Raw genomic sequence first — 25,196 nt, 5'->3', positions numbered from 1 at the left:
ATATATAGTACATTTTTGTATGAAATAGTCCGCACCCACTAACTTTGGAAGTCAATTACAGGCAAACAATATGGAATCTCAGTTCTACTGACAATCAAACAAGCCTGTTTGATCGTCACGATAATGTGTACTATTGCCTTCCAAAGTTTATGGAAGGGCCTATTAAACTAAATATAACAAAAATCATGAATGGATCGTTCGATGGAACACAAATTTGAGTCACACATTGAGGGGCTTCTAAACTATGCAGAGCCAAAAGCGATTCACTTAAGACCCGTAGGGAGCACGACAAATGCTACAAATGTCACCGTTTATTTCAAATCTGTGCAGTGTGCATTATAGTAGTCCTGGGTTTCCAGAAGGTGCCATGCCTATCATTTGATAGCTTGGCAGCAGATTTTAAATGGAAACACGTGAAGGTGTCAATGTGTTTTCGGTTCAAACCTGCTGCCGAGTCATGAAGCAATGGGAAAATTAACCATAACAGTAAACTGTTATGCCACCTTCTGGACACCCGAGACTAGACTACAGTTGTGCACACAGCCTATAAAAGCCAATCGGAATGGAATATGACAAATCTGAAACATACATTTATCACATGACCCCAGAGATAATGTGTAGTGGTTTGTTAAGAGTTTGACAAAATCTGTAGTAGGAGTAGTGGCAAAAAGTTTGTTCTGAAGAATATGCAAAATGGAATCTAGTTAGGCACAAATGGGTGTGGCCTATATGGGACATTGCATCATGATCCAAGGTCAGGAAATGTTTTATTTAATTGTATGACTAATGGTTCAAAAAGTATACCGTAGGCCAAAACGTAAAGCAGAGATAATGAGCAAGAATCATTAGAATGCTTATATTTTTGTGATTCAATATGGTAACAGTAATCTATTCAAACTTTCCTTCTTTTAACATGTACAGTATGCAATTATCTCAAATATAACTTCTGAACTACAATAATGCAGTTATGACTTTAAACATTCAGAACCAAAACATTTAAAGAAGTAACAAGCAACATTGATGTCGACATCCGTTCTCAAACCTAATTTGTAAAATGATAGAACAACCTTGCCGCGATCACGCGATTCATGCATCACGTGTGCTTCATCAACACCCATTATGAGGATTCAATGTTTGGAACTTTACAGTCGTGTTTGGAAGTATTGGTCGCCCGATGGCAAGTGTTACTTTTAGTTATCTCGGAGCACACCTAAACAAATTCCAACTTTAAGTTGGTTTTGGCAATAAATGATAAAATATTGATTATATGAATATTCTTAATTTACAGAAATCTACGGTAGTGTCGTAATTCTCAATATCTCTGGTAACACAGGGAGGCTATACCGTGCCATATTATACAGTTATTTATTAACTGCACAATATTGCCATTGAATAGGCTTTAACATTTTCCTTCTTCTCAAACGGTTAAGTACATTTAAAAGTGTTGCTTGAAGGAGTAGTTCACCCAAGAAATGACATATTTTCTATCAATTACACACCCCATGGAGCCTTGAATTTATGAAGATTTTTTAGTTTTTGTCGTATTCCTAAGTCAATCATTTGATGATCGGGCCATCCTTCAGTAGGAGACTCAAAGAGTTAGTCTTCTATCGGAGACTCCAGTTATCAAATGATTGGCTTAGGAATGCGACAAAAGAAATGTCCATGAATTCAAGGCTTCATGGTGTGTGTAATGTATAGAAAATAAGTATTTTTTGGGTGAACTACTCCTTTAATGTATACTTGACACACCTAAAATAGCCCATCTACTGCCATTTTCAATTTGCCATTTTCAGTGTGCAACACCATCATAAATCAGGCAGACAGCTAAATAAGCTGGTAACTCCAAGATGTTTGCACTGGGAGTGGAGCCACTCATCTCTAGATAGGGCTGTTGCTGTAGCAGCATGCTGTATGCAGAAGAGTCCTCCACAGCGTACACTCAGCCACCGTGTCATCACTGCTAACCACAATTGCTGAGAACAGCCCTAGAGGTTACAAAGTAGGCAGCCCTGTTGCATTGGTGTGTGGGCACCTTTAGGGGCATCCTTCATGTCAGGGAAGGTACTGTATAGCTTGTCAGTTGGCCCCCAGATGGCTGGACAGCCTTACTTCAGGCATTCACAGGCCAAAGCTCAAAGAGTCTGAGGTCATCATGGCTGTAAAGGGGGACACAGTGAAATAAGTCCTGAAACACTTTAGAATAAATATATTTACAGTATGGAACAAACATTTTGTACAGGGTCATTACAACGACAGAAGAATGGTCAGCTTTATTTTTAGGTTATTTTTCAGCTACCGGTATATCAGACATACTGTTTAAGAAGGAGTACATATATACTGAAAAGTCCCCCATTCCAGTGTCAAGGATATTCCAACCATGGCCCATTACCTGGCTGGCAGACGTTTAGAAATCAACGACTAGTCTACTAACAGTAACATTAAATATGCATGTTGTTAAAATTATCTGGTGGGGAAAAACGACAGCAGCTGTAATTAGTTTTCTGACTGAAAACACTTCCTCATTAGAGGTGTCATATCAGATAAGATTGTGCACAAACATTGCAAGTTCATCCAAAAGGAAGCTCATGAATCCAATTATTATGGTATCATTTAAGTTGAGATCATAACCATGTACTGTGTACATTAAGAAAAATACCATGCTAAATGAATCAGACAAAATTAATTGAGTCATCTTATCACCACTAAAACAAAAAATGGATTTATAAAATAAACCATTTTAGATTCTGTGGAGATGGCATCTTCTACATGTTTGATTTACCACCACTGTGGTTGCCATGGACACAAAAAAAGGCTTTGGTTTTAGCATTAGACATGTGGGGAGTGCCGAATGGAAACACAAAAGACCCATGTTGTATCAACTAACACGATGGCAAGACCACAACATGGCACATCACAACCAATAAAGTCTACCCAACGTGAAAATACCAGAGTAACAGCTAATGATCCATTTGCCTTTTCATAATTAAGATGAAACGCACCTTGGGATCAGGGGTCCTGGCCAGCATCAAAGCTTCACCAGCTTGGCTTAGTAATCCCACTCTATTCGGCTGTCCTCGCAGCGTCACCGTTATAGAGGTGGGGGCTTTCTGACCCACTGCAGAACACACAAACAGAACCGCTCAGGTTCAACTGCTCGAGGCGCCAGTCTACAGCATTCCCCCCAGACATTAAAGCTGACCAGTAACAAAGCTAAACTTCAGTGAGCATTTGATGTACCTAGAAATGGCGAGGATCTAAAAATAGTGCAAAACAGCAGGGTGAGACAATGGAAAACAATGGCCAGTTAACGTAAAGTATAGGTTCAGAGATGAGGAGTGGGAACAGAGCAAGCGACAACACTCAAAAAAAGAGAAATGAAAACATGGGTTTGATTCCAGTCTTTATTGCAATGGCAGTGACAGAACCAAGGAGTAATACCAGAAGTTATTGCTTTCCCTATGTGGGTCAAACATTAGGGGCCAATGTTTATGTCATCATGGATACTGTGGATGCTTCTTGCAGGTGATTTACAAAATGATGTTACATGAAGTGTTAAAACAATCACAAACTGAACACAAAATGAGTTAGATCTGGCACAAAAAAGCAGTATGGCCAAAGACTCACTTCAATTGTCATGTAAAACTTCAAAGTCCATTCATGTTGCCAACACTACTTATTTTTTCCTTTTGACTGACTTATTCCACAATTGTTTTGCATCAAATGGTTTTGTGTTCATATTTTAACCCCTCCCCCAATCCACAAACATTTTGATGTAAACCCTGCGCATCAAAGTTGTGAACTTGAATATTTTGACTTCACGTCATCCTAGGTAGTTTCCATATGGCTCTCTCCAAACATGAATACAAAACAAAAAAAACATCTATCAACATCCATCTGCATTCAGATGCTACATATATGAATTTATTTAAAAGAAAACTTACAACTACCTTCCACAAGGATAATTATCTGCATACACATTATAGACAAGGCTGTCCTCTAGGGTCTTCTAGTGCAGCTGGCCAAAGGCCTCCTGATAGTGTTTTCAGAACAAGTGATGAATGAACCCTGGGTATTCAACGTGGCCGTCGTGTTTTGGCAGTTCGAGACATACCGGCACTCTGGTTGGAGATGTGTGCCAGGCCGGGCAAGCTGCTGGCGAGCTTGGCAAGCCCGCCATTGGTAAGTAGCTGGTGGATGGCTGTGGTTTTGGCCACTCCCCCTGTGGTGACCACTGGCATAGCCCGAAGCAGAGCAGAGCTACCAATTGAGGTCAGGACCTGTCCTTGGGGCTTCCCGCCAGCTGCCTGAGGGCGCAGGTAAAGGGGCAGATAATTATACGTTTTTATACATTTTCCATAAAAAAAAGAATCCACACATTTCCAGACATCTCCGAGGATGTTTCAGACCACATTTGACATCGGAGTATAAATAGCTAGATGTTTATGTAAAAAAAAAAAAGTGAAATCCATGTATGTTACCTTCTGACTATGTATGCTACTGTACTATGTGGCCAAGTAACTGGCCCAGGCTGTAGCTCATAAAAATCAATTAACACCAAACCCAGGCAATGATAACAGTGCAATGTTCTCTCAGGTGTAAATTGAAATAACTGTAGGCTATAGATCTGTTAGCACTGTTAGGACTAATTACAAATTTACAAGTTAACTAAGCATTGTTGTATCAACTGCACCGTCGAACAAAGGCATCTGCTGCCACGGTGCGGCGTCCAGTTTAATGCCTGCCAGACACAATGGGGTTTGGATTAGCCCGTGGCCCCTATCTGTGTGACCTCCCCCTTTGCTGTAGTCACGTAATATTGCCATCCAGAATTGGGGGGCCGGGTGAAACCGTATATATATTTTACCTTTATCTGGACGTTGTTTCTACATGACTTTACGGAGTGGTAAAATAATAAAATCAGTTTTTCTGTCATATTTAACACCTAAGTGTGTTCCTGATGTGCTTCTGAACGAGAATACGCTCCCATGTTCAATGCGTTTGTGTTTAAACTAAGGTTGTGTGGACAGGATAATTCAAAAGTAGGAGCCCTGTCATGCATGTACAGCACTTACTTTTAGGCATACGAGTAGGAGCATGTTATCAACATTACCTTCTAAGGAAAGAGCTCCCAGCAGATGCATAACGCTTAAAGGGATATTTCACTTTCAAATAAAATAAACATTAACATTTTGTATAAAAAAATAAATGAAAAAAGTAATGGAAAAATCACGGGCCCCTCATGCATTAGAAGGTCCTTCTAATACGTGAGGGGGCCTTGATTTTTCTATTACTTTTTGGAACAACAAGCTTATAAAGATATGGCGTATAATAAAGTTAACAGAGGCTAGGTAAATGCTTTTCTCAACTCAACTTCAAATTATTTCAAAAGGTTAGATTGAAAAGCAATTTTTTCCCTCTCAGCTAGCTAATGTACAACGCAAAACAATCTCCCCTGATAATAGAATACACAGATTCATTAATTTCCCCTCTACTCAACATGATGTATCCTGATCCAAAAACAAGGTGCATTTAATTATCTGGAGTAGTGCGTTTTATAGACGCCGCACACATACAGTATCATTGCCTCATGCATAGACGATTATGTGTATTGAAAGCGATACCACAAAGTTGACAAACCATGTGATCCTTGATGTGGTCCAGTGTACTCTCAAACTATGTAAACTATGGTTTGAGGAATCTTGCGTAGCTGCCCAATATTGACCTACGTATGGCCTACTTCGCAAATCAATACATATGATCAGGAAATGTATTTATATATTTGGGAAACACACTTTTTTTGGCCGAGGCTGCTGGTGCCATTTTCGGAATTTCAAAATGTATTTAAGTTGTATTTTTGGCATTGTATGCTTTATTTCAGAAAGTCAAGTGTAGAGAGGAACCCAAGGGCAGAGTGGAAGAGACATGCGAGACAAGGCAGGGGTTGAATTTAAACCTAGGTCCAATCTGAGCACTAACTGGCTGAGCCATCATGCACCCTGCATGTTATTTCTTTCCTGCATCATACCATGTACGTCATATAGGCCTTATACTACTTGAATACAGTGTGACTATCATAAGAGAAAAAAAAAGAAAAACTACCAGAGGTCATCATGACTTCCATTGTGACGACATTCAGTCTCAAAAGAGAACTCGTACTCCTTGCTCAAAGTGGTCGTAGGAAGCTTCGAGGTAATTGACACATTTTCTTTAATCTTAGTCAAACTTTCAGAGCGATTCCTAGGAGTGATTCTGGTATGCTTCATGTATGCAGGCCCAGATCATGTTCATTGGTAAACTCAAGCTGAGTCAAGAAGCACTGTGACTGGATATTGACCAGAAGGTACCTGTGTGTTGGCCATTGTGCAGGGCAAGCTAGGAGCTTTGGTGACGATCTCCTGCAGACTGAAACTTAAGCCTTGGAGTAGTCTGCTGGCGGAAGGTGCTGCATGCAAATGCAAAGAAAAAGAAAACATTTAATCAGTGGTGCTCAGATTTAGACAAGTTGATGCCAAAAGAGAGAAAGAAATGCAACAACAGCTGTCATTTTAATAGTCCCTAGCACAGACAAAGCGCCACACACACAAACACACACACACACATCCAAAGGGCAAGGTACAGAACATTCTGACAAATGATGCAAGAGAAGATCGATGATGTTTGCTTGGATATGTTGTTCGCACACAACGTTCCCATCCAGTGTTCAAAAAAGGAAAAAAAAGCGCCACGAGATTGAAACCCCACCTTTAATCTCATCCAACAAAAGTGTTGTATATTTGCATTTGTTTGTTGTGGCCAATGGGTTCGAGATTAGCTTCAGTGTTGAAGAGTACACACAGGTGTGCGGGTAGGCAGGACAGGACAGCGAGGGGAGGGAGATACCTTGGGCGGTTGTAGGAGCTTGTGGCTGGACAGGTGTGGAGGACCCTGACAGCATACAAGGCTGCACACTGTGGAATGAGCTGTTGAATGAGCTGGAGCCCGGGGACAGGGCACTAGACATCTCAGATAGACTACCAGACCTGCAGTGACACACATAACCAACCAGTCTACTCAGGAGCTACCCCCGCACCAAATGCCTGTCAGCCATCAGTCAGCACCCAACCAGTGTCCACCACACACCACACATTAATCCGTTAGACACCACACACACTTTTGTCCAACAAAAGGGGGGATTTTAGCCATGGTTAGGCAAGGTATAAAAGCTTGATTCTGAATGTGTGCGTGTGTGTGTGAGAGGGAGAGAGAGAGTGTGTGTGTCAGACCTGCCAACATAGACTTGAGTACTGCACAATCAAACTCACAGGCGTCACCTGCTTTTTGCGTACTTTAGAAACACTAATACGTGCGTACTTTGATGACAAAATGCGTACCTGCAACAGAAATTGCGAACAGGTTGGCAGGTCTGGTGTGTGTATATGTATAATTGTACCTATAGGTGTGTGGAAGGACTGGAAATCATACCGTTGGGCTGTCAGAAGTCCAGAGAGTTCCTTGGCTCCAGCTACAGTCTGCCCCATTGTCATACTCAGCGGCTTCCCAGAAGCTCCAACTATATTGGAGGAAGAGGAGAGCAGTTATGCAGTAACTTCATGCACTTATATGTGATACATAGTTTGTGTAAAAATACTGTAAATGTATACATTTATTAGAGACAGCTCAGTTACACCAGTTAGATTCGAACCTCGGTTTTTGGGTTACGGTTTCAGGTACAGTTTGAAAAAAACGTTCATTAAATGAAAACATATTTTCATTTAGCTTATTAGCAAAAAATTAATAAAAATAAAGCTTTCCATTCAGACACATTCCACATAATTGACTGCTTAATCATATTTCTGTTGTATCGTATGACGGCATACCCTCTCAGCTCAGCGAGCACACACAAGTGTGCACAGACAGACACACAGCATGTCGCATCAGCGGGACTGACAGACTTGTGTTGAAGTGGAGGTTAGTGGTACGTGTACATGCATAGAGATTTACAACTTGTTAATAAGTTCAGACTCAGGCCTCACAGATGTGCAGCAGAAGTTTGTTTTTCTTCTGCAGATTTTTGCTTTGTCGAGGTAAAATAGCATGCATCACCTGGACACACAATAGCTAGTTTAATGCGTTTTGGGAATACAATGTGTCTCTGATGCAGGACATGTAGCTAAAACATCACTGTACAATTAAGAAAGACTAGATTGCTCTTAAAAATAAAATATTTGAATGGGTGATGGTTAAATATAGCTTCTGCTAGATTAACAATGTCCAAGTGCTGCCAAGTCGTTGCCTACCTTCCTGTCCAGCTGGGCTGATGGCGCCCCCTACTGAATCGCCTTGTGACACGATGGTGACCTTGATCTTGGCCCTCTTGGAAGCTTTGCTGGGGGTGGGGCTTGGCGTCTGCCTCCTCTTCCCGTGGGACCTTAGCTCGTCTCGGTCCAGGCCTTCTGTCTGGTCACTGGACAGTGGCACTGCAACAGCATACACACATTATATACACACAGAAACTCTGAACTTTTAAAACAGACTGCAGACTCTTCATTTATATATTTTCCATGCAAGACTATCGGAAAAAAATGTCTACATGTCTCATTGTTAATATTTTCGGCTTTTTATTTATTAGTGCTTATTGTTTACTCTGTGGCCGAGTTTTAAAAAGTGCCTGGTATATTACAAAAACACAGCAAAACAAGGTCTGTGTGGCGAGACCCTCAAAAGCAATGCAACTAGCCACCACACAATAAAAGGGCAAAGAAAACAAAGGAAGACATGACAGGGAGAAGAGGAAGAAAAGAGTAGGAGGAGCAACAGATACTTACCAAAGACACAAGGTGGGGTTCCCGGAGGAAGATTTTTCCTCACAAGCATGTTTTGTTTCATAAAAGCAGCGAACTGAGCTGGAATGAATTGGACAAAAACAAAAGCAGGAAAGGAGAGTGGTAGAGGAGCGACAGAAGAGGAAAGTATTTCAGTCACGTTCCTTCTTGCCCTTCAGCTGTCGTGACTCAATTATCTTCACAACAAACATTTCATTCACCAACGTTTCAGCCAATTTCGCCTGCTCTCACATACAACCCCCCGCCTCATCTATAGCTCACAAAGCTTTAAAAAACCCCTCAGCAGCAGCCGAGGTGAATGACTCTTTAAAACAAACAAAGTGGAATGAAAACCGGTTTTCCATGATACCAACAAAATGATCTGGTAATTTTTTGGTATCACCTCCATATCACCTACATCGAGGTTCCAAGTGAGCTCTGATCTCTGGCAATATCAAAAGAGCACATGGAAACACTGCAATTATGGATTGCTCAATAGTCACCAATTGTCCGGACGCAATAACGCTTCAATGAAGCTCCCAAATATTGTTTAACTTAACGCTTGCCAAACATATTCATAAAACTTTTTGTTGAACTGTATAGGTTAAATAGACAGTTTCCAGACAGCGTTAGCATTGTTCGGCACAGTCCTATGCAGGGGGTTTGACATCGCTATGATGACCAGCTATTTGAAGGGGTCCCATCTTATCTGCAGTGGAAAATGAAGCTAGTCCAGTTAAGGTGTTTCTATGCAATGGAAAGGCGCCATTATGGTACGAGGGTGCTTAAGAATGCTCACTGTGAATTGTGTCATTGAATAAGGACTCTACGATATATGTGAAACAACGATGGGAAAAAGAACTTGACATTGACATAAGTGATGAAGTGTGGTCGGATTCATGGGAAACACAATCAACGACTACTAACTCCCTGACCTGGAGAGACTTTTGCTGGAAAAAACAAATCCGTTTCTTTATCACTCCCAAACAGAAATCTAAACAAAGTGGAAAATGAAGCTAGTCCAGTTAAGGTGTTTCTATGCAATGGAAAGGCGCCATTATGGTACGAGGGTGCTTAAGAATGCTCACTGTGAATTGTGTCATTGAATAAGGACTCTACGATATATGTGAAACAACGATGGGAAAAAGAACTTGACATTGACATAAGTGATGAAGTGTGGTCGGATTCATGGGAAACACAATCAACGACTACTAACTCCCTGACCTGGAGAGACTTTTGCTGGAAAAAACAAATCCGTTTCTTTATCACTCCCAAACAGAAATCTAAACAAACTGGGAACCAGCTGGACTGCTGGAGGGAATGTGGAGATACTATGGTTGACCATGCACATGTCTTTTGGTCTTGTCCTGCAATTCAACCTTTCTGGAAGGAGATAGCAACACTTATCTAAAAAATTCTGGGTTTCAGTATCGATAATACATTTGAATCTTTGTATCTTGGACAAACCTCGGATGGACTGAGTCCGAATGACTCTTATTTGCTTAAGATCCTACTTGCAGCAAGCAAAAAAGCTATTACAAAGAACTGGTTGCAGAAAAACTGCCCTACTATGGGACTATTTGTCAGTATTGTGAGACAATTGCATCTCTTAGAGCAGATGACCTACTCTCTGAGGCTCCAAAAGGAGTTGGGTGAAAAAAGATGGGGGAAATGGCTGGACTATTTAGATAGCGTGCCAGATCTCTGATGACGGCTGGTTGTCCTCCTATGGTATATTGTACTTAAAATCCTGCTAACATGTTTCAATCTTATTACTGGTACCAAATGTTCCCATGACCTCTTTTTATTTTCTCTTGTTCTTTTTTTGTATGTTTCTATTTTTACTGTTTTTTTTGTACTATTTGATTTTATGTATGTATGTATGTATGTATGTATGTATGTCTGATAAAACTTCTGAAAAATAAAGAGTTTTAAAAAAAAAAGAATGCTCACTGTGTATGTGTGTGTATGTGTGTGCATGCGTCCAACCAACCTTGAGCTTGTCTGTGTGTGAGTACCGTGCCGGACCGCTGCATGTGCGTCTTGAGAAGTTGTGTGGCTGTGATCAGGCTGGACTTCTGCGCTGGAGACAGGCCTGACGTTTTTGGTTTTGGGCTTGAGGTGGGACTGCTGCACACACTGGACAGATCCTAAATGGACATGGCAAAGAACAGGCACACCAATTGATGAGTAATAATGATTCTGCCATGGAAACTGAAACAATTAAGGATGTCCTCATCGTGGACTGTGATGCCATTCAGACATACAGCGGCTAAAAGCAATATTTTGGGAGAATCGTTCACTTGGTGATACAAGCGTGAAACTTGGTACAGATCATCTTTAGAGGTCATTTATCGATTTTTTTAATCGAGCCACTTGAAAATCAAAGATGGCGGCCATTTTTCAAGATGGCCGACATCTTAGTGGGCAGTTAAGTGATATGATGGTTTATTTGGTGATACAAGCATGAAAATTGGCATGAGCAGTCTCTGTGGGTCACTTGACAATAGGCCACCCACAGCTACTTGAAATTTCAAGATGGCGGCCATTTTTCAAGATGGCCAACACTTTAGTGGAGCAATTAAGTTATATAATGGTTTATTTGGTGATACAAGCATGAACATTGGCATGAGCAGTCTCTGTGGGTCACTTGACAATAGGCCACCCACAGCTACTTGAAATTTCAAGATGGCGGCCATTTTTCAAGATGGCCAACACTTTAGTGGAGCAATTAAGTTATATAATGGTTTATTTGGTGATACAAGCATTACATTTGGCATGAGCAGTCTCTAAGGGTTGCTTGACAAGAAAACACTCCCAGCCACTTTACATTTCTATTTTCAAGATGGCCGCCCCCTGGATCCTCAAAAGATACATTTTCTCATAGAAATGTATGTTTTTTTTTCATTAAGGACGATTATACGATTATTATTATTATGCTAAAGAACAACTTTTAACACATCACAATATAGTTGTGTTGATTTGTTGATCATAGATAGATTAGATAAGAGTGAATATCTGCACTACCAGGGCACACTGGTGATATATCACTGCTGTTAAACTCAGAGTGGGGTTCAATGTCAGCTAATTGAAAGTTGGTATCCCAAATGCTGTCTAATTTACCCCAAAACAGTTAGATAGCCGCACCTGAATTGACAGGTTGTGCCAGCACGGGAGAGCCGAGCCAAGGTTAATGGGGTTTTAGTTAACCGGATGGTGTACAGATCGCTCAGGATTTAAATGGCATTGGATGAACGATCGAACTAAGTGTAGGGTTAGTTAGTTGTATCCCATACATCAAAGTGCTTGGTAAAAGGTGGTAAAAGGATAAACCCTCGGCCTCTGCCTATGCTGCAGACATGGCAGAAGCCATCATAACAGTTGTGAAAACTAACTGGGACAGATGTTTAATTTGTCAGCAGGTCACCAAGGAAAAACTCATTCAGCCGAGTTTATTCAACAGAGAGCACGATCGTACTGGTTATGATACCATTGCAAGAAATGTTCCATTATTTCATAAGATCAATGCTCTGCCTATCTTACTTAGTCCAACCCGACTAGATGAAGGTGATGGCATAGAAAGCACATCGACAAGAAACAGAGCAAAATATAATTCAAGCTGTAAACTTAGGTTCAACAACACAGAGCTGGAAAGGGCCCAAAAGAGAGCATCTACATCTGCTGAAGACACTGAAGATACCAAAGATATCCATGTCAAGAGGCCAAGAAGATCTAATGTATGACCGGTCCAGCGATGTCACAACTGTGAACGAGGCCAGGCTTGATCTCTTTGCCAGAAAGCAAAGACAATATGACTTGATCCCACCAACTCAAGCAGCACTCAAAGAGCATGCCAAACATGCTTCTTATGAGGCTGGATACGTGTGGGGACAGGCATTGAAGCGACATCCACAAATGCCGAGCCCATCTGACTGGCGATGGGTGGAACAGGACGAGAAGTGGAAAGTCTTCTGGACTCCACTTCCACCTATTGCGGAGAGTTGTTGGGAGTTGACCAAATGTGAGTGCTCCAAGGCATGTACTGGAAGGTGTAACTGCTTCAGATATGGACTCAGTTTCACATGCCTATGTAGTTGCCCCTGCTAGAACCTATTTGCATGTTTATTTTGCCAGAGTTATTCCCTGTTGTCCTCTGTGTTTTCAAGTGGAGGCCTATGGCTCGGCTTCCCCTCGTCACATCGACGCATCATGTTTTACTTTTTATCTAGTCTATTACTGTGTAATTTTCAGTTGTTACTTTGTAACATTGCTTCCACTGCCTTCCACTGCCATATCTAACAGTGAAGCACATTTTCAGTTTAGTTCCTTAGTATCGTTTGTCATGGTTCCGTGGCTATTGCCATTCAGTATTAGCCATTACTCATAATTTTGGAGCACTGTCCGTTCAGCACCACAACTGTGCTTATCAGCACCACAACTGTGCTAATTTATTCATCTTATTTTTTGTATCCCCACCCCTTAGTATTTATTTGACACATGTAATGGCTGTTAGTTTAAAAAAACCAATATATATATATATATATATATATATATATATATATATATATATATATATATATATATATCCTCCCTTGTGACTGTTACCTTGTCGTGGTAAGGGAGCTTGTTTAGGCCTACCTCAGTGAACCCTGAGAGCTATGCCGGTGGGAGGCAACTCCTGACAGGTCTTACCAAACTGGACAGGTCGTGGGCGAGGAGTCAGACAAAACACAGTCAAACAACCTCTCTTGACAGAGCTTTTTGAGGAACCCAATACATTTCTATGAGAAAAGGTATCATTTAAAGATTGACATCTTGAAATTTCAAGTGGCTGTGGGCGGTTTCTTGTCAAATGACCTTTTGAGACGGCTCATGGCAATTTTCATGCTTGTATCACCAACTAAATGATTTCTTAAGCTTAACTAGTCCACTAAGGTGGTGGCCATCTTGAAAAATGGCCGCCATCTTGACATTTCAAGTAGCTGTGGGTGGCTTATTGTCAAGTGACCCACAGAGACTGCTCATGCCAATTTTCATGCTTGTATCACCAAATGAACCATTATATAACTTAAATGCTCCACTAAAGTGTTGGCCATCTTGAAAAATGGCCGCCATCTTGAAATTTCAAGTAGCTGTGGGTGGCCTATTGTCAAGTGACCCACAGAGACTGCTCATGCCAATTTTCATGCTTGTATCACCAAATAAACCATCATATCACTTAACTGCCCACTAAGATATCGGCCATCTTGAAAAATGGCCGCCATCTTGGATTTCTGAGTGGCTCGATTAAAAAAGTCAAAGAGTTGACCTAAAGGAATGTTCATGCCAATTTTCACGCTTGTATCACAAAGTGAACGATTGTTCCTACTATCTGCTCTACTTAATACAGTATTGTGTGTGAGGATGCTGGCTTTGAAAACATTAAGGATAAGGATAATTCCTTTTAACAGGACGTGCGGGCCTGTTTTAACAAGTCCTTGCAGGCCTGTTTCCAATGAGGGCCTGTGAGCAATTAGGGGTTAAGAGTCTTGCTCAGGGACAAATTTCATTTCATCGACACATATGCTGGCGTGGCCTGGAATCGTACCTGGGGCAACCAGGGCCTCTGGCTCCCTAGGCGGGCTCACTAACCACTCAGCTATGGCCGCCCCTAATTAGCTTGTGTTCACTTCCAGCATCCTAGCTTCAAAGTCTCCTTATCCACAAAATTGTTGTCATGCATCATTTAAAATGATCTGTAAATAAAAAACATACGGTACTTTCTTTTAAGATGACGTTCACGTTTTTGTTAATTCCATGCATTACATGTGTTGGACTAAACAGTTATGCTGATTATTCTCTTGGTTTGGCTACTTCACTCTCTTCCATGGATACACCGGACTAGCGCGAACACAGCTAATTGCTGGATTATGATATTAGGTACATACGTTATTCAACAACTCCAATCTGTTAACCGCTATGACTCCAATACTTTATGGGCTTTATCATAGCTAAATGACCGTTTTACTAAACTTGACATTAATGGTGGCCTCAAAATACTGCTGGTGTCATCTCCACCCACGGCAGCAGATGCTAATGTTTCATTGTGGATGATTCAAGCAGTCAAATACACAGGATTTCTCTGGTCTCTAATATATGCAGTGCACTAGATGTTTAGTCAAAAACACCCAAACAAACATTAGAAGCCTTTATAAAACTATTGCCAGAGCATGGGGAAAATAGGTGTTTGGACAGGACGACAAGCAAGTGCTTCTAAGCAGTCTAAATAAGTAATTGAAATGCATTCTTGAATCAAACCACTTGCTCCCGATTACCTAAAAGGACTGACACAACAACCAACCAACAACCGACCCCCAACCATACTAATTTTCCGTATTATGAGAGAGGGGATGACATGCAACAAAGAGCCTAAGGTTGGATTCCAATCCTGGCCAATTGCAGGAAGGACTATAGCCTTATTTACGTGATGTGTTATTACCAGGTGAGCCCTTCGGATTATAATTTTATACATGATTGATTGTGAAGACCCTACTCTACAGCTGTAGATACAACACCGTAAGACTATCAGACTGACCTCAGAGCCTGAGGGGGATATGGGGACTCTCAGAGCCGGGGAGGAGGGCCGTCCTCTCTCCATGTCAAACGGAAGCTCTCTTCGAAGCCTCTTCTTCTTCTCTGTGTCCATATCCCTCATCTCCCCCGAGCCGTGGCCATGGCCCTCCGCCCGTGCCAACACCCCAGACAGGAAATCAGCTATCTCATCCTACAGGAATACAAAAACAGCATTTAAAGTAACTAGATTTTAAGCTTTTATTTTCCACTCAATCACTCATTAAAAAAATACCTGCTTTGTACAACACGAGTAGTTATGTAGCCTCACCTGAATGCAGCGATCCACCATAGTCTGTGTCAGTCCCTCGGCTTTCATCTTTGTCGAGTTGATTCTGAGGAAGTAGATGATTTATTTTAAACTGTCGTGATAGTGATCATAATCACCCAACCTTGAATTATTAACACACACAAAAACACACAGACCAAATAAACAAACAGATAGGTGAATGTTAACCCACTTGAGGTTGTCATCAGCTCCTCCCACCACCACCATGCTGTTGTCTGCCCTCAGTCTCTCTCTGAAGTCCTCCATGTTGTCTATGCTGCACTGCAGAGCATTCTGGCCAACCACAAACAGCACCGAAGTCTTCATGTCCAACAGTGGGTCGTCCACATCCTGCCGGCAAGTAATACATTGACCAGCCATTAGGATCGACTTACCAAATGGCAAGACTTAAAACAGTCACGTAAAACAAATGCACAAAGCACTGTCGGATGCTACGGTTCTCCTGGCGACCTGTAATAGAAGTTTGCTAGTCTTACATTGTACCATGCAGAGGTGTCTAAATTTGTCCCCGATACATAATAGTAAAAATGCACTAGTAGTGTACTCGCCAGTGCAGTGAACACATAATGCCAATCTCACCAGTTCAATTCTGTCTGGAGATCAGTGTTACATGATACATGATACATCCTGTGTACTGGGCCCCTCAGCCATGATTCATGGAGTTAGGAGTTCCACTTCACGCTATGCGACTGTACATTCACCAAATACTGCCACCTACAATTCGGTCAATAGACAAATGCTATTAATAGGTGGCAGTATTGAATGAATATAAGTTTCTCTGTCAGGTGCATTTTAGTTTTATGTCAAAAAAGTGGATTTTACACAAACAGTAAGGTGCTGAGAGTCTCCACACTATGGAGAATAAGCTTTCAACACCATAAGACTGTCTTTGTAAGTGAGTAGCAAGAGTTATTTATTTTTATCTACAGTGTAGACATTGTACAACCGGGTCAATAAGGAAAATACATATACAGCCCCATTCTCAACTTTGGGCTACTGGGCGTCTCTTTCATTTCTTACCCCTCGTGATCCGTTGGCTGTTAACAGTGGAAACCCGAGACATATCACTGCTGTCAGATACTCCATAAGAGATACCTGCAGTTGAATGCAATAGCCATAGTTAGCCAACACAACAGGCATAAATTGAACATTTAGGTTTATGAAGAACTAAAAGTCATTATGGTGCAGAGTCACAAAGTGACAAAAAAAGCCTTACGTGACAAGCAATGAGAGCGCCCACATTCCAGCCAACCAGGATAATGGGTTTATGAGGGAAATGACTGTGAACCTGTAACAGACAAGTTAATATGGCTTTACTAACATGACTTTAACTTGGAGATCTACACGGTTGCAATGTAGTAGTGGCAGCAATATGTACAATAATTCCAAAACTATGTACAACGTATCCACAAAATCATAAAGACGAATCCTATATTAAAATTGGCTGATGGGAGGGCCGGCCAGCCGGCAGACCTATGACTCAGACATAACCCCGTCACTATGACTCAGACAATAACCATACATAGAGGCCGACCGGCGGCCCACCACTAGGACTCCGACATAATCCTGTGACATGCCCATGTATGGGCATATACTGATGACTTCAGGTATCTCTATATATGGGTATAAAAGGAACAGGGAATGACAGATAAAGAGATCTCCATAAATGGGCATATCGGTCGGATCTGCGTGTGAGGGCCGTGTGGTCGGCCCGAACAAAATGCATTGAATCTGTCATACATGGCAGACATAAATGCAAAGCTTTGACACAAAACACAGAAAATAAATATTAGGATTAAGGGTAACCTAGAGGTTAACACAGAGCTTGACCTTTGACAACCAAATAATTGTGATTGTTTCATGGTATGATGTTTAATTGGCTTTGTGTTGTAATTTGACTATAAAGAGTAGGGATGTGATCTCCAAGATCAGGACCGGCATCAAAGCACATTTGATGTAGCCTCGGAAACCCAGGCTTTTTTTTTTGTTACAAAAGAAAAAAAGCCTGGGGGAGCTATGCAGGAACGATGGTCTTGGACCTTCAGAGTCTCTAACCAATCAGAGTGCAGAGGGGCGTCGCTCTAAATCTGGTGACGTCAGCGTGCTCCGTGCACAGGCCGAGGGGGGGAGGGGAGGCGGGGACATAGATTGGAGAAGCAATAGGAAGCCACGCACAAATCCGGACGGCTGTGTTTGGATCCGCCCTTCAAGACCATGGATTGAGCTCGTAGCCTCAGGCTACATTTGATGTGACTGGGATATTTTGGGCCCAATCAAATTACAATCCTTTTAACATTTTACCCCATTGCACGCTATCTACAGTACATCAGTTGATATATTCATAATATATCATATCAGGGCATGAAGGGAGTCTTTTCCTGTTTAAACAGCGTTTCACTTTGAGGCTAATTGCTAATATTCCAGAAAGAACAGACAGAGAAGTTCTTATAAAAAAAAGAAGGTACAGACACACACTAGTTGTTTTTTATTTGCGCCAATAAAAAAGTGCTTGACTGCATTTGTGTGCTCCAGCTTCTTAATTGTTTGCAATGGATCACCCTACATCTGAGGAGGACCAGATGTTTTATCTTCCTCAATGGCATTTCCACATGATCTTCCCGACCACCCGATGCGCATAATATGGGATGCATATATTATGCGATTCGCAGATTATGCGATGCTGCCTTTTTGAAAAAATTATGCGCATAATCGCATATTAATCGCAAAATCACGTTTTTCTAGAAGGCCAATATATACTTCATTGCACATCAAATAACAAAAATAGCCAATTAACAAGCTCACAAGGTGTCACGTTGCAACATGTGAGCATGCAGATCTGCTATTTTCACTGAACATTTAACTTTTTGGGCCGAAGGTTTGCCTATTTTTGCATATTGCAACATAACCTGAATAGGGATGCTGGGGTTCATGTGATTAAAGGTGAGAGACATTCTGTTCCTATCAGCAAGTGGTGCGCACTATAAACACTATGTCCCGGTTGTCTCCTCTCTCTCTCCTAATAGCCTCTACACACTGCCCGACATTTGACCCGATTTGTCTCTCGGGGATATTTTTTGGTGATCGCCGAGAAAACCACCGATCTCAGTCCAGATCGGGCGTTCCTCGGCGAGATGTTGATCGCGCAGTGTGTAAGGTACTCCGAGAAGAAACACCCCGATAAATTGCGCTCGGCGAGCGGTTCCCGATAATTTTTACTTTTCTACCATGTTGGATATGAGCGAGCCTGCTCCACGACGGAATAGGGCTTGCAGACAGAGAGAGAGCTGTGTGTGTGTGTGTGTGTGACGCACGTATCTATCTCTGAACAGTATTGCCAGGTTTTGCGCGAGAAATAAGCAACCAGGTCTATGAAAACAAAGCCCAGCAAAGTGACTATAGGCTGCATGAGCACTTTAAACCTATATACAAATAAAATATCTACAAGCTCACAACGCGTCGCAACTACTTTCAAAGAAAAAAAGCAACATTAAGAAATAAAGCCAAATAAGTAACTACACCTTGGAAATAAGCTAAAAAGAAACGCAACCACCAATATTTTTTACCAGCAACTCGCTTATAATAAGCGGAGACGGCAACACTGCTTCTGAGCTGAACTCTGGTTGACTTTTGAAACGTGTGTGTGTGTGTGTGTGTGTGTGTGTGTGTGTGTGAGAGAGAGAGAAATAGGACGCTAATGATTGGCATTAAATAATTCTCTGTCTCACGCATATATCACGGGAGCCTTTCACGTTTTCGTGAGACGTTTGGAATAAAAACAAATGTATGTATTGGGTCGGGATCACATCGTGGTGAAATATCTTGTAATCAGTGAACCCCTGTCGTCGATCAATCAATCGTGCGAGAATCACAACGATATATTTAGCCCGATTTCAAGAGAAAAACTCGTGCAATGTGAAATGCTTAACGATCTGTTCACTCGCCGACCATTTCAAATGTCGGGCAGTGTGTAGAGGTCTTAAGTTGACAAAGATGTGCCATTGTTGTTTTTGGATGACCTCAGAGGGTATAAAAGAGAAATAGGAAGTCCTACCTCCATGACCTTTGCTCTGACTGTTCCCAGCATGTGCTCCAGGCACTGAGTAATGCCAACACTGGCTCCGCTACTCACATGTGTGTTCACTGGGATGACCTAACGGGGACACAGATGTTATGGGACCTTTTCGATGAGGAGCAATAAAATGATTCTCGGAAAACCATGTGGATAGTATTTGAGTGGGACTTCAAACCTTTCCCAAGCAGGAAAGCTGAGTTTGCCAGAATCTCATTCGGCGTGAGGTAGAGAGCGCAGGATTGGTAGGGCCCGATGGCGCAATCAGGATGAGCGGGGAGCCAGGAAGCTTGCTCTGAAAAATGGAGAGCAAAGACAGACGGACATGTGGCATTTACTGATACATCCTACTGCCGTTACATCCTACTGACTATAAATGAAGAAAACTGTCTGCTCTCAGTCCATTTTTCTCTACAGTGGGTTGGTCAATCGAAATTTTGTCCAAAATTTGTGAACTCTGTCTAAAAATTAGGGTTTGAAGAAAAACTAAACTGAAACTGTGTATTGTGTGTTTACAAATCTAACTAAAAATCATAGAGAATATTTTCTTAGTTTTAGTCTTTATCAATATTTCATACATAAGCCTAATATTTTTGGTGGATATGAAATCTTCCAATATTTTAGCTGCAGCAGTTTTTAGGTGTGTGGATTGACCATTTTCTCACCCCTTACTTACACAACTCACAAAAAAAACTAAAACACTAAAACGAATTAAAACTTTTTTTTAAAGAATAAACTAGCAAACCCACTTTGACAAATAATCCAAATTAACAGAAACTAAAAAGTTAAAACAAAATAAAAATGAAAGCTAATGAAATACTAATAGCAATACTATAATAACTATAACTACTAACTATAACTTTGGTCTGCACCTAGTTAGTGTGCATGCATCTCCAGTATGCGCTAGTCATTATAAAACCAATAAACAGAAAAAAGGAAAAAAAAGAGAGGCCTACTGGTTTGTTGTGAGACAGAACCCCCACAGCTGGGTCCCATGGTCGTTTCAGTAACAGCGAGAGGGCCTCTGAACTCGGGGCTCCACTCTTGGCTGATGACATCAACAGCATCCTATCAATCAGTGAGGGCAACTACCCAAACATAGAATAACAGCAAGTTAGTCCCAATTATTTTTCCACTTCTCTGTAACAATTTCCAAACATTCATTATTTTGTGTATACACTAGAACTATATAACACTATATAATAGCTAAGACTGATAATTACAATGTAGGCATTTGTCATTTGCCCTGGATAAGAGCAGACGCTCTTATCCAGAGAGACTTAGAATAAGCCAGGTTACCACATACATCAAATGCAGAGACAGTGTAGTGCCTCACTAAACTAGGATCACAGGTAAACCAAGGACCTAGCATCAGTCTAAACAACATAGTATCAAAATAATAATCTTTACATTTAAACTATTGGACACCAGGTAAACAATGAACCAAACATCCGTTTAAATAACATGCCATCTAAATTACATTTTTAACATTGGGGTCAAGAAAAAACAAACAAACATGAGAACAAACATTGAGTTGGTAGGTACTTCACTGGAAATCTGTGCACATATGATAGCAGTATACATATCTAGAATACGTTTTTGGCCACACAGGGATGTAAACCTAAATTCCTTTTTTGTAGACTTCATTTATGTATATATTCGTTCCGCTGCTTGCTGATGTAATAACTATATTCACACGTGTTTGTCTGAGAACAAGTATCAATACATACCTTGCTTTTGAGAGTTTGTAGCACATCCAAGTAAGCAGCCAGCATTGCAAGACTCAGGGATTCAATCATGGTGATGTGTAACCACTGTGTCAGCTTGGTGTCCCAGTTCACACTGGCTAGTGCATGACGCACCTTCCTGGCACACTTGTCCACGGCAATCCTACGCAAGACTGGCTCATTGGAGGCCTAGGGAAGAGTTAGTCGATACAGTATGAGTGAATCAATACAATACATATTTAAAATGGTAAATGGTGCATTTATATAGCGCCTTTATCCAAGGTGCTTTTACAATGATTGTGCATTACATTCACCCATTCACACACACACTTCATACACCGATGGCGGAGGAAACCATGTAAGGCACCAAACTGCTCATTGGGAGCAATTAGGGGTTCAGCATCTTGCTCAAGGACACTTCGACACTAACTTGACACTAGAAGTAGTAGCAGCGCAAAAGTAGGGAAACGCATCATACACTTTTCCAAAGGTGGATGACTGTTCTAACGAACATAATTTACATATTTATTAGGGATAGGCATGAAAAGTAGACAATGTGGAAATGATAGTAAATAGCCAATGTGGAACAGTTAGTGCCTACAAGTTTGCAGTAAAGCAGCTGTAGCACCTAACACTATGGTATTAATGATAGAAATGCTGACTGCGACATCACGAGCACCTCTACAATCATGTCACACCTGCTGAAAACCAAATCATTCCAAGAGGCTCAGTGCCCTTGCTAAGCTGTGGGGCAGACGGTCAACAAACAGGTTCTGAACATTCCTATCCTAAAATTGCCTAATGTGTCGGCGGGCCGGCCAGTGGACAACTGCGGCCCTTGGGGGCCCCAGCAGGTAAATGTATTAAAAACTAACAAACGGACAAATACTCACAGTTTCATTGGCCAGTCGGGCTAGTCTTTCACCTTGCAGAGCTTTAAGCACTTTATTGAACAACTTGTTCTGAGTCACAGACCATCCAGTTCTGAAACAAAAGAAAAATGTAAGGGATACTGGCCATTTTGTGAAAAGACACATGTGAGAAATGATGGAAGTTACAAATGTCTACAGTATAAGAATGAGACAAAGAGTTAATTGTGGACAAACTAAGTGTTTACATACTTGTTTACGTGTTCTTCCCAGTCATCAGGGGGTGGGGGGTTATCAGCCACAGTACGAGCAAACAAGACATGGCGTTCACATTCCTTCATCACACTCAGAGCTTTATGGTTGTCATAGAGGGGAACAGGCGTAGGTGTGACCGTTTCCACATCAATTAAAGTGTCAGACTCTCTGCAGAAAAGATAACATTTTATAAGTCATTAGAGGCGAGCACCTATCAAACTGACCAACATATCACCTGGGCCGCTTACAGGAGTCAGCATTCAGGCAACTGACACGTATCTAGGCTATTAGAAGTAGGGCTACATCAGTGGTGCGTGGGTTGACTCAAGTACACCCCCTAGACATGACCCAATCCAACCATTGATGCTGAGGAGGGAGGCATTGGGTACCATTTTCATAGTCTTTATTTAATTGAATATTGCGAACCCACCAAATTGAACAGCTTCAGCTAGGCATTGCTCAACCAGAGTGGGGACCAACTGCGTTATGATATTTTGTTCTGGCCATTTGACTTTTGAATTTCAGTTTATATTATTGATTTACAAATTACAAGCATAACACCCCCCCCCCCCCACCCAAGGATCTACTGTATATCAGGGATGTAAAGGTACACCGTTTTAAACAGGTATACCACGGTATCAAACAACCAAGATAATGTGAGCATTTCCGTGACCACGGTATTGGTGCATCTCAGCACCCATAACACATTTCAGTTTAATATAGTAATAATTTTCTACAAAATCTTTTTTTTTGTATAGGCCATTGGAAATTAATACCAATGAAATACCATATGCTGTGGCATTTTGTTAAGATACCTAACCGTACTGTGAAACGTCATATTGCTACATCCATATATCATTCTTTTGAAGTCCACAAGTGCCACCCGTGACTTCTGGATCTCATGCCACAGAGAGCGTAGACAGTATCCAATAACTAGGGCATAAAAGATGCCCACCATAGACACATACTCCACACACTACATCCCATAAGCCTGGACGGAGAATTGATCTGTTATTGCCTAGTTAGATCTTAGGCCAACTGAGGCTGACCAACACTGTAACTTCAGTCAGTCAGTTAGTCCAGTCATTCTCAAACTGGGGTCCGGGGACTCCCAGGGGTCCAATTTGGTTCCATTTGTACACTCTCAGAGTTAGGATTACATTGTATAGACAGGGGGTCCCGGGGTCCCAGAGATAGCAAATGGTATCAAATGGGGTTCCGTGACCTAATGCTTATCATTATTAGTTATTAGTCTTATTAGTCTATTGGTCTGGCCCTGCAGTGCTTGTCCAGCCAAAAAGACAGACCGGCGGTGCAACATCACTAGCCTTCACGTCATTTTCCTTGATGCACATCACTAGCCTTCACGTCATTTTCCTTGGTGCACATCACTAGCCTTCATGTAATTTTCCTTGGTGCACATCACTAGCCTTCGTGTACTTTTCCTTGACCAAGTTTTGCACGTTTTCTTAACACTCACAATGAGGAATCAGGTTGGCGACGGGTGACAAACAGGGTCCTGGTGGGCCGGGCACTGCTTGCATCCGGGTGGGCATTCCACGGCTTGGAGTAGCTGTGGTCCAGGTACACCAGGTCGAGCTCTCGTTCGTGAGCAGACAACTGGAACAGCAGGGAGGTACCCATCTTCCGAGCTGACGTCTGGAAGTCCCTGTCTCCTCCACCACGGTACATCCTCTTCCGGGCCCCGCCACCACCAAAGGGCCCTAGAAAGGGATGGGGATTCACACCAACCACCTGGGAGGAGGAGGAAGGTTGACAATGTTCAATAGGAAAATAGTCCATAGTATTACCGACAAATAGCCGATCTACAAGCTCACAATGCGACGCATTGTGAGCTTGTGGGTCTGCTATTTTTTATAGCCTTAGATCAAGACTATCGTAGATGTATTTTATCGAGTCTGACTTTTACTTCGTAGATATATATTTTTTTTAATCGATCAAATACGTCTACGATATTCTTAATCTAAGGCTACTATTTTTTATACATGTTATACATTTGAAAACTTGAGTTTCCACCGAATAACTGAAGTACTGTGTTTTAGTTTTCTAGAAAGAGATAAGTAAACAAAATATCAATATTAAGAGGTAGTAGTTCTACTACTGCTATGCAGCCCAGCAGGTGCTGCCTTATAGACAATAATGTACACGCCAGTGATCGACTTGTGATGATGTTATTATCATATACTGTATACACAATCCTTTAAGCTATTGTGTCACTGCTGAAAACCACTGTTGAAATAAAACGTATAAACAAAAGATATGCATAAAAAAACAACCTAACCCAGAACATTTACACATCTAGCAGCCATATCTAGATTCTAGTTAGCCGCAGACTGGCTGGTTAGCACCATGCTAACCAACGTTAGCGTAACTCTATTACTTACCTTTAGGCCTTATTCCAACCTATTATTCATGAATTTGGAGGGTTTATAAATCTTCTTCACACCAAAACGGTGTAAAACGAGGCAGTAATCCCGTATATATGATCAGATATCGCAACCAGAATTTCTAATGCGCACACAGTCTCACTTCCTTTTGTTGTGTGAGCGGTTG

At 41.5% G+C, this 25,196-nt stretch overlaps 1 protein-coding gene across 4 annotated transcripts; it reads right to left on the bottom strand.

Annotated features, from left to right (window-relative positions):
* On the bottom strand, nt 1–25,196 carry kansl3 (KAT8 regulatory NSL complex subunit 3). Of its 4 annotated transcripts, XM_080432451.1 has the most exons (22): nt 25,028–25,195; nt 24,103–24,377; nt 22,620–22,790; nt 22,392–22,482; nt 21,502–21,687; nt 20,728–20,859; nt 19,950–20,066; nt 19,754–19,852; nt 16,919–16,990; nt 16,723–16,797; nt 15,875–16,032; nt 15,685–15,748; nt 15,379–15,567; nt 10,798–10,954; nt 8,808–8,885; nt 8,280–8,459; nt 7,465–7,552; nt 6,883–7,022; nt 6,348–6,445; nt 4,115–4,307; nt 3,003–3,118; nt 1–2,159 (listed from the first exon to the last, which is right to left on the bottom strand). In XM_080432451.1, exons 2-22 carry the CDS (start codon nt 24,312–24,314, stop codon nt 2,154–2,156), a joined length of 2,622 nt encoding a protein of 873 aa, XP_080288577.1. In that variant the 5' UTR covers nt 24,315–24,377; nt 25,028–25,195; the 3' UTR covers nt 1–2,153. The 4 variants fall into 4 exon arrangements, with proteins under 4 accessions (XP_080288577.1, XP_080288578.1, XP_080288579.1 ...); XM_080432452.1 differs by lacking the exon at nt 8,808–8,885 and having other exon boundaries at nt 25,028–25,196; XM_080432453.1 differs by lacking the exon at nt 6,883–7,022 and having other exon boundaries at nt 7,433–7,552.

Source organism: Gymnoscopelus braueri (assembly GCF_963280865.1).
Source record: "Gymnoscopelus braueri genome assembly, chromosome: 7".
Taxonomy (NCBI): domain Eukaryota; kingdom Metazoa; phylum Chordata; class Actinopteri; order Myctophiformes; family Myctophidae; genus Gymnoscopelus; species Gymnoscopelus braueri.
The sequence above is the reverse complement of the archived record's forward strand: the minus strand, read 5'-3'. Positions and strand labels throughout refer to the sequence as shown.

Excerpts from the sequence above, each read along its gene's own strand:
- kansl3 (XM_080432451.1), bottom strand. The coding sequence starts at position 24,314 with ATGTACCGTGGTGGAGGAGACAGGGACTTCCAGACGTCAGCTCGGAAG. Across the intron at positions 22,791-24,102 it reads CGCCAACCTGATTCCTCATT|AGAGTCTGACACTTTAATTG; the intron begins GTGAGTGTTAAG and ends TCTTTTCTGCAG. Across the intron at positions 15,568-15,684 it reads TGGTGGATCGCTGCATTCAG|GATGAGATAGCTGATTTCCT; the intron begins GTGAGGCTACAT and ends GTATTCCTGTAG.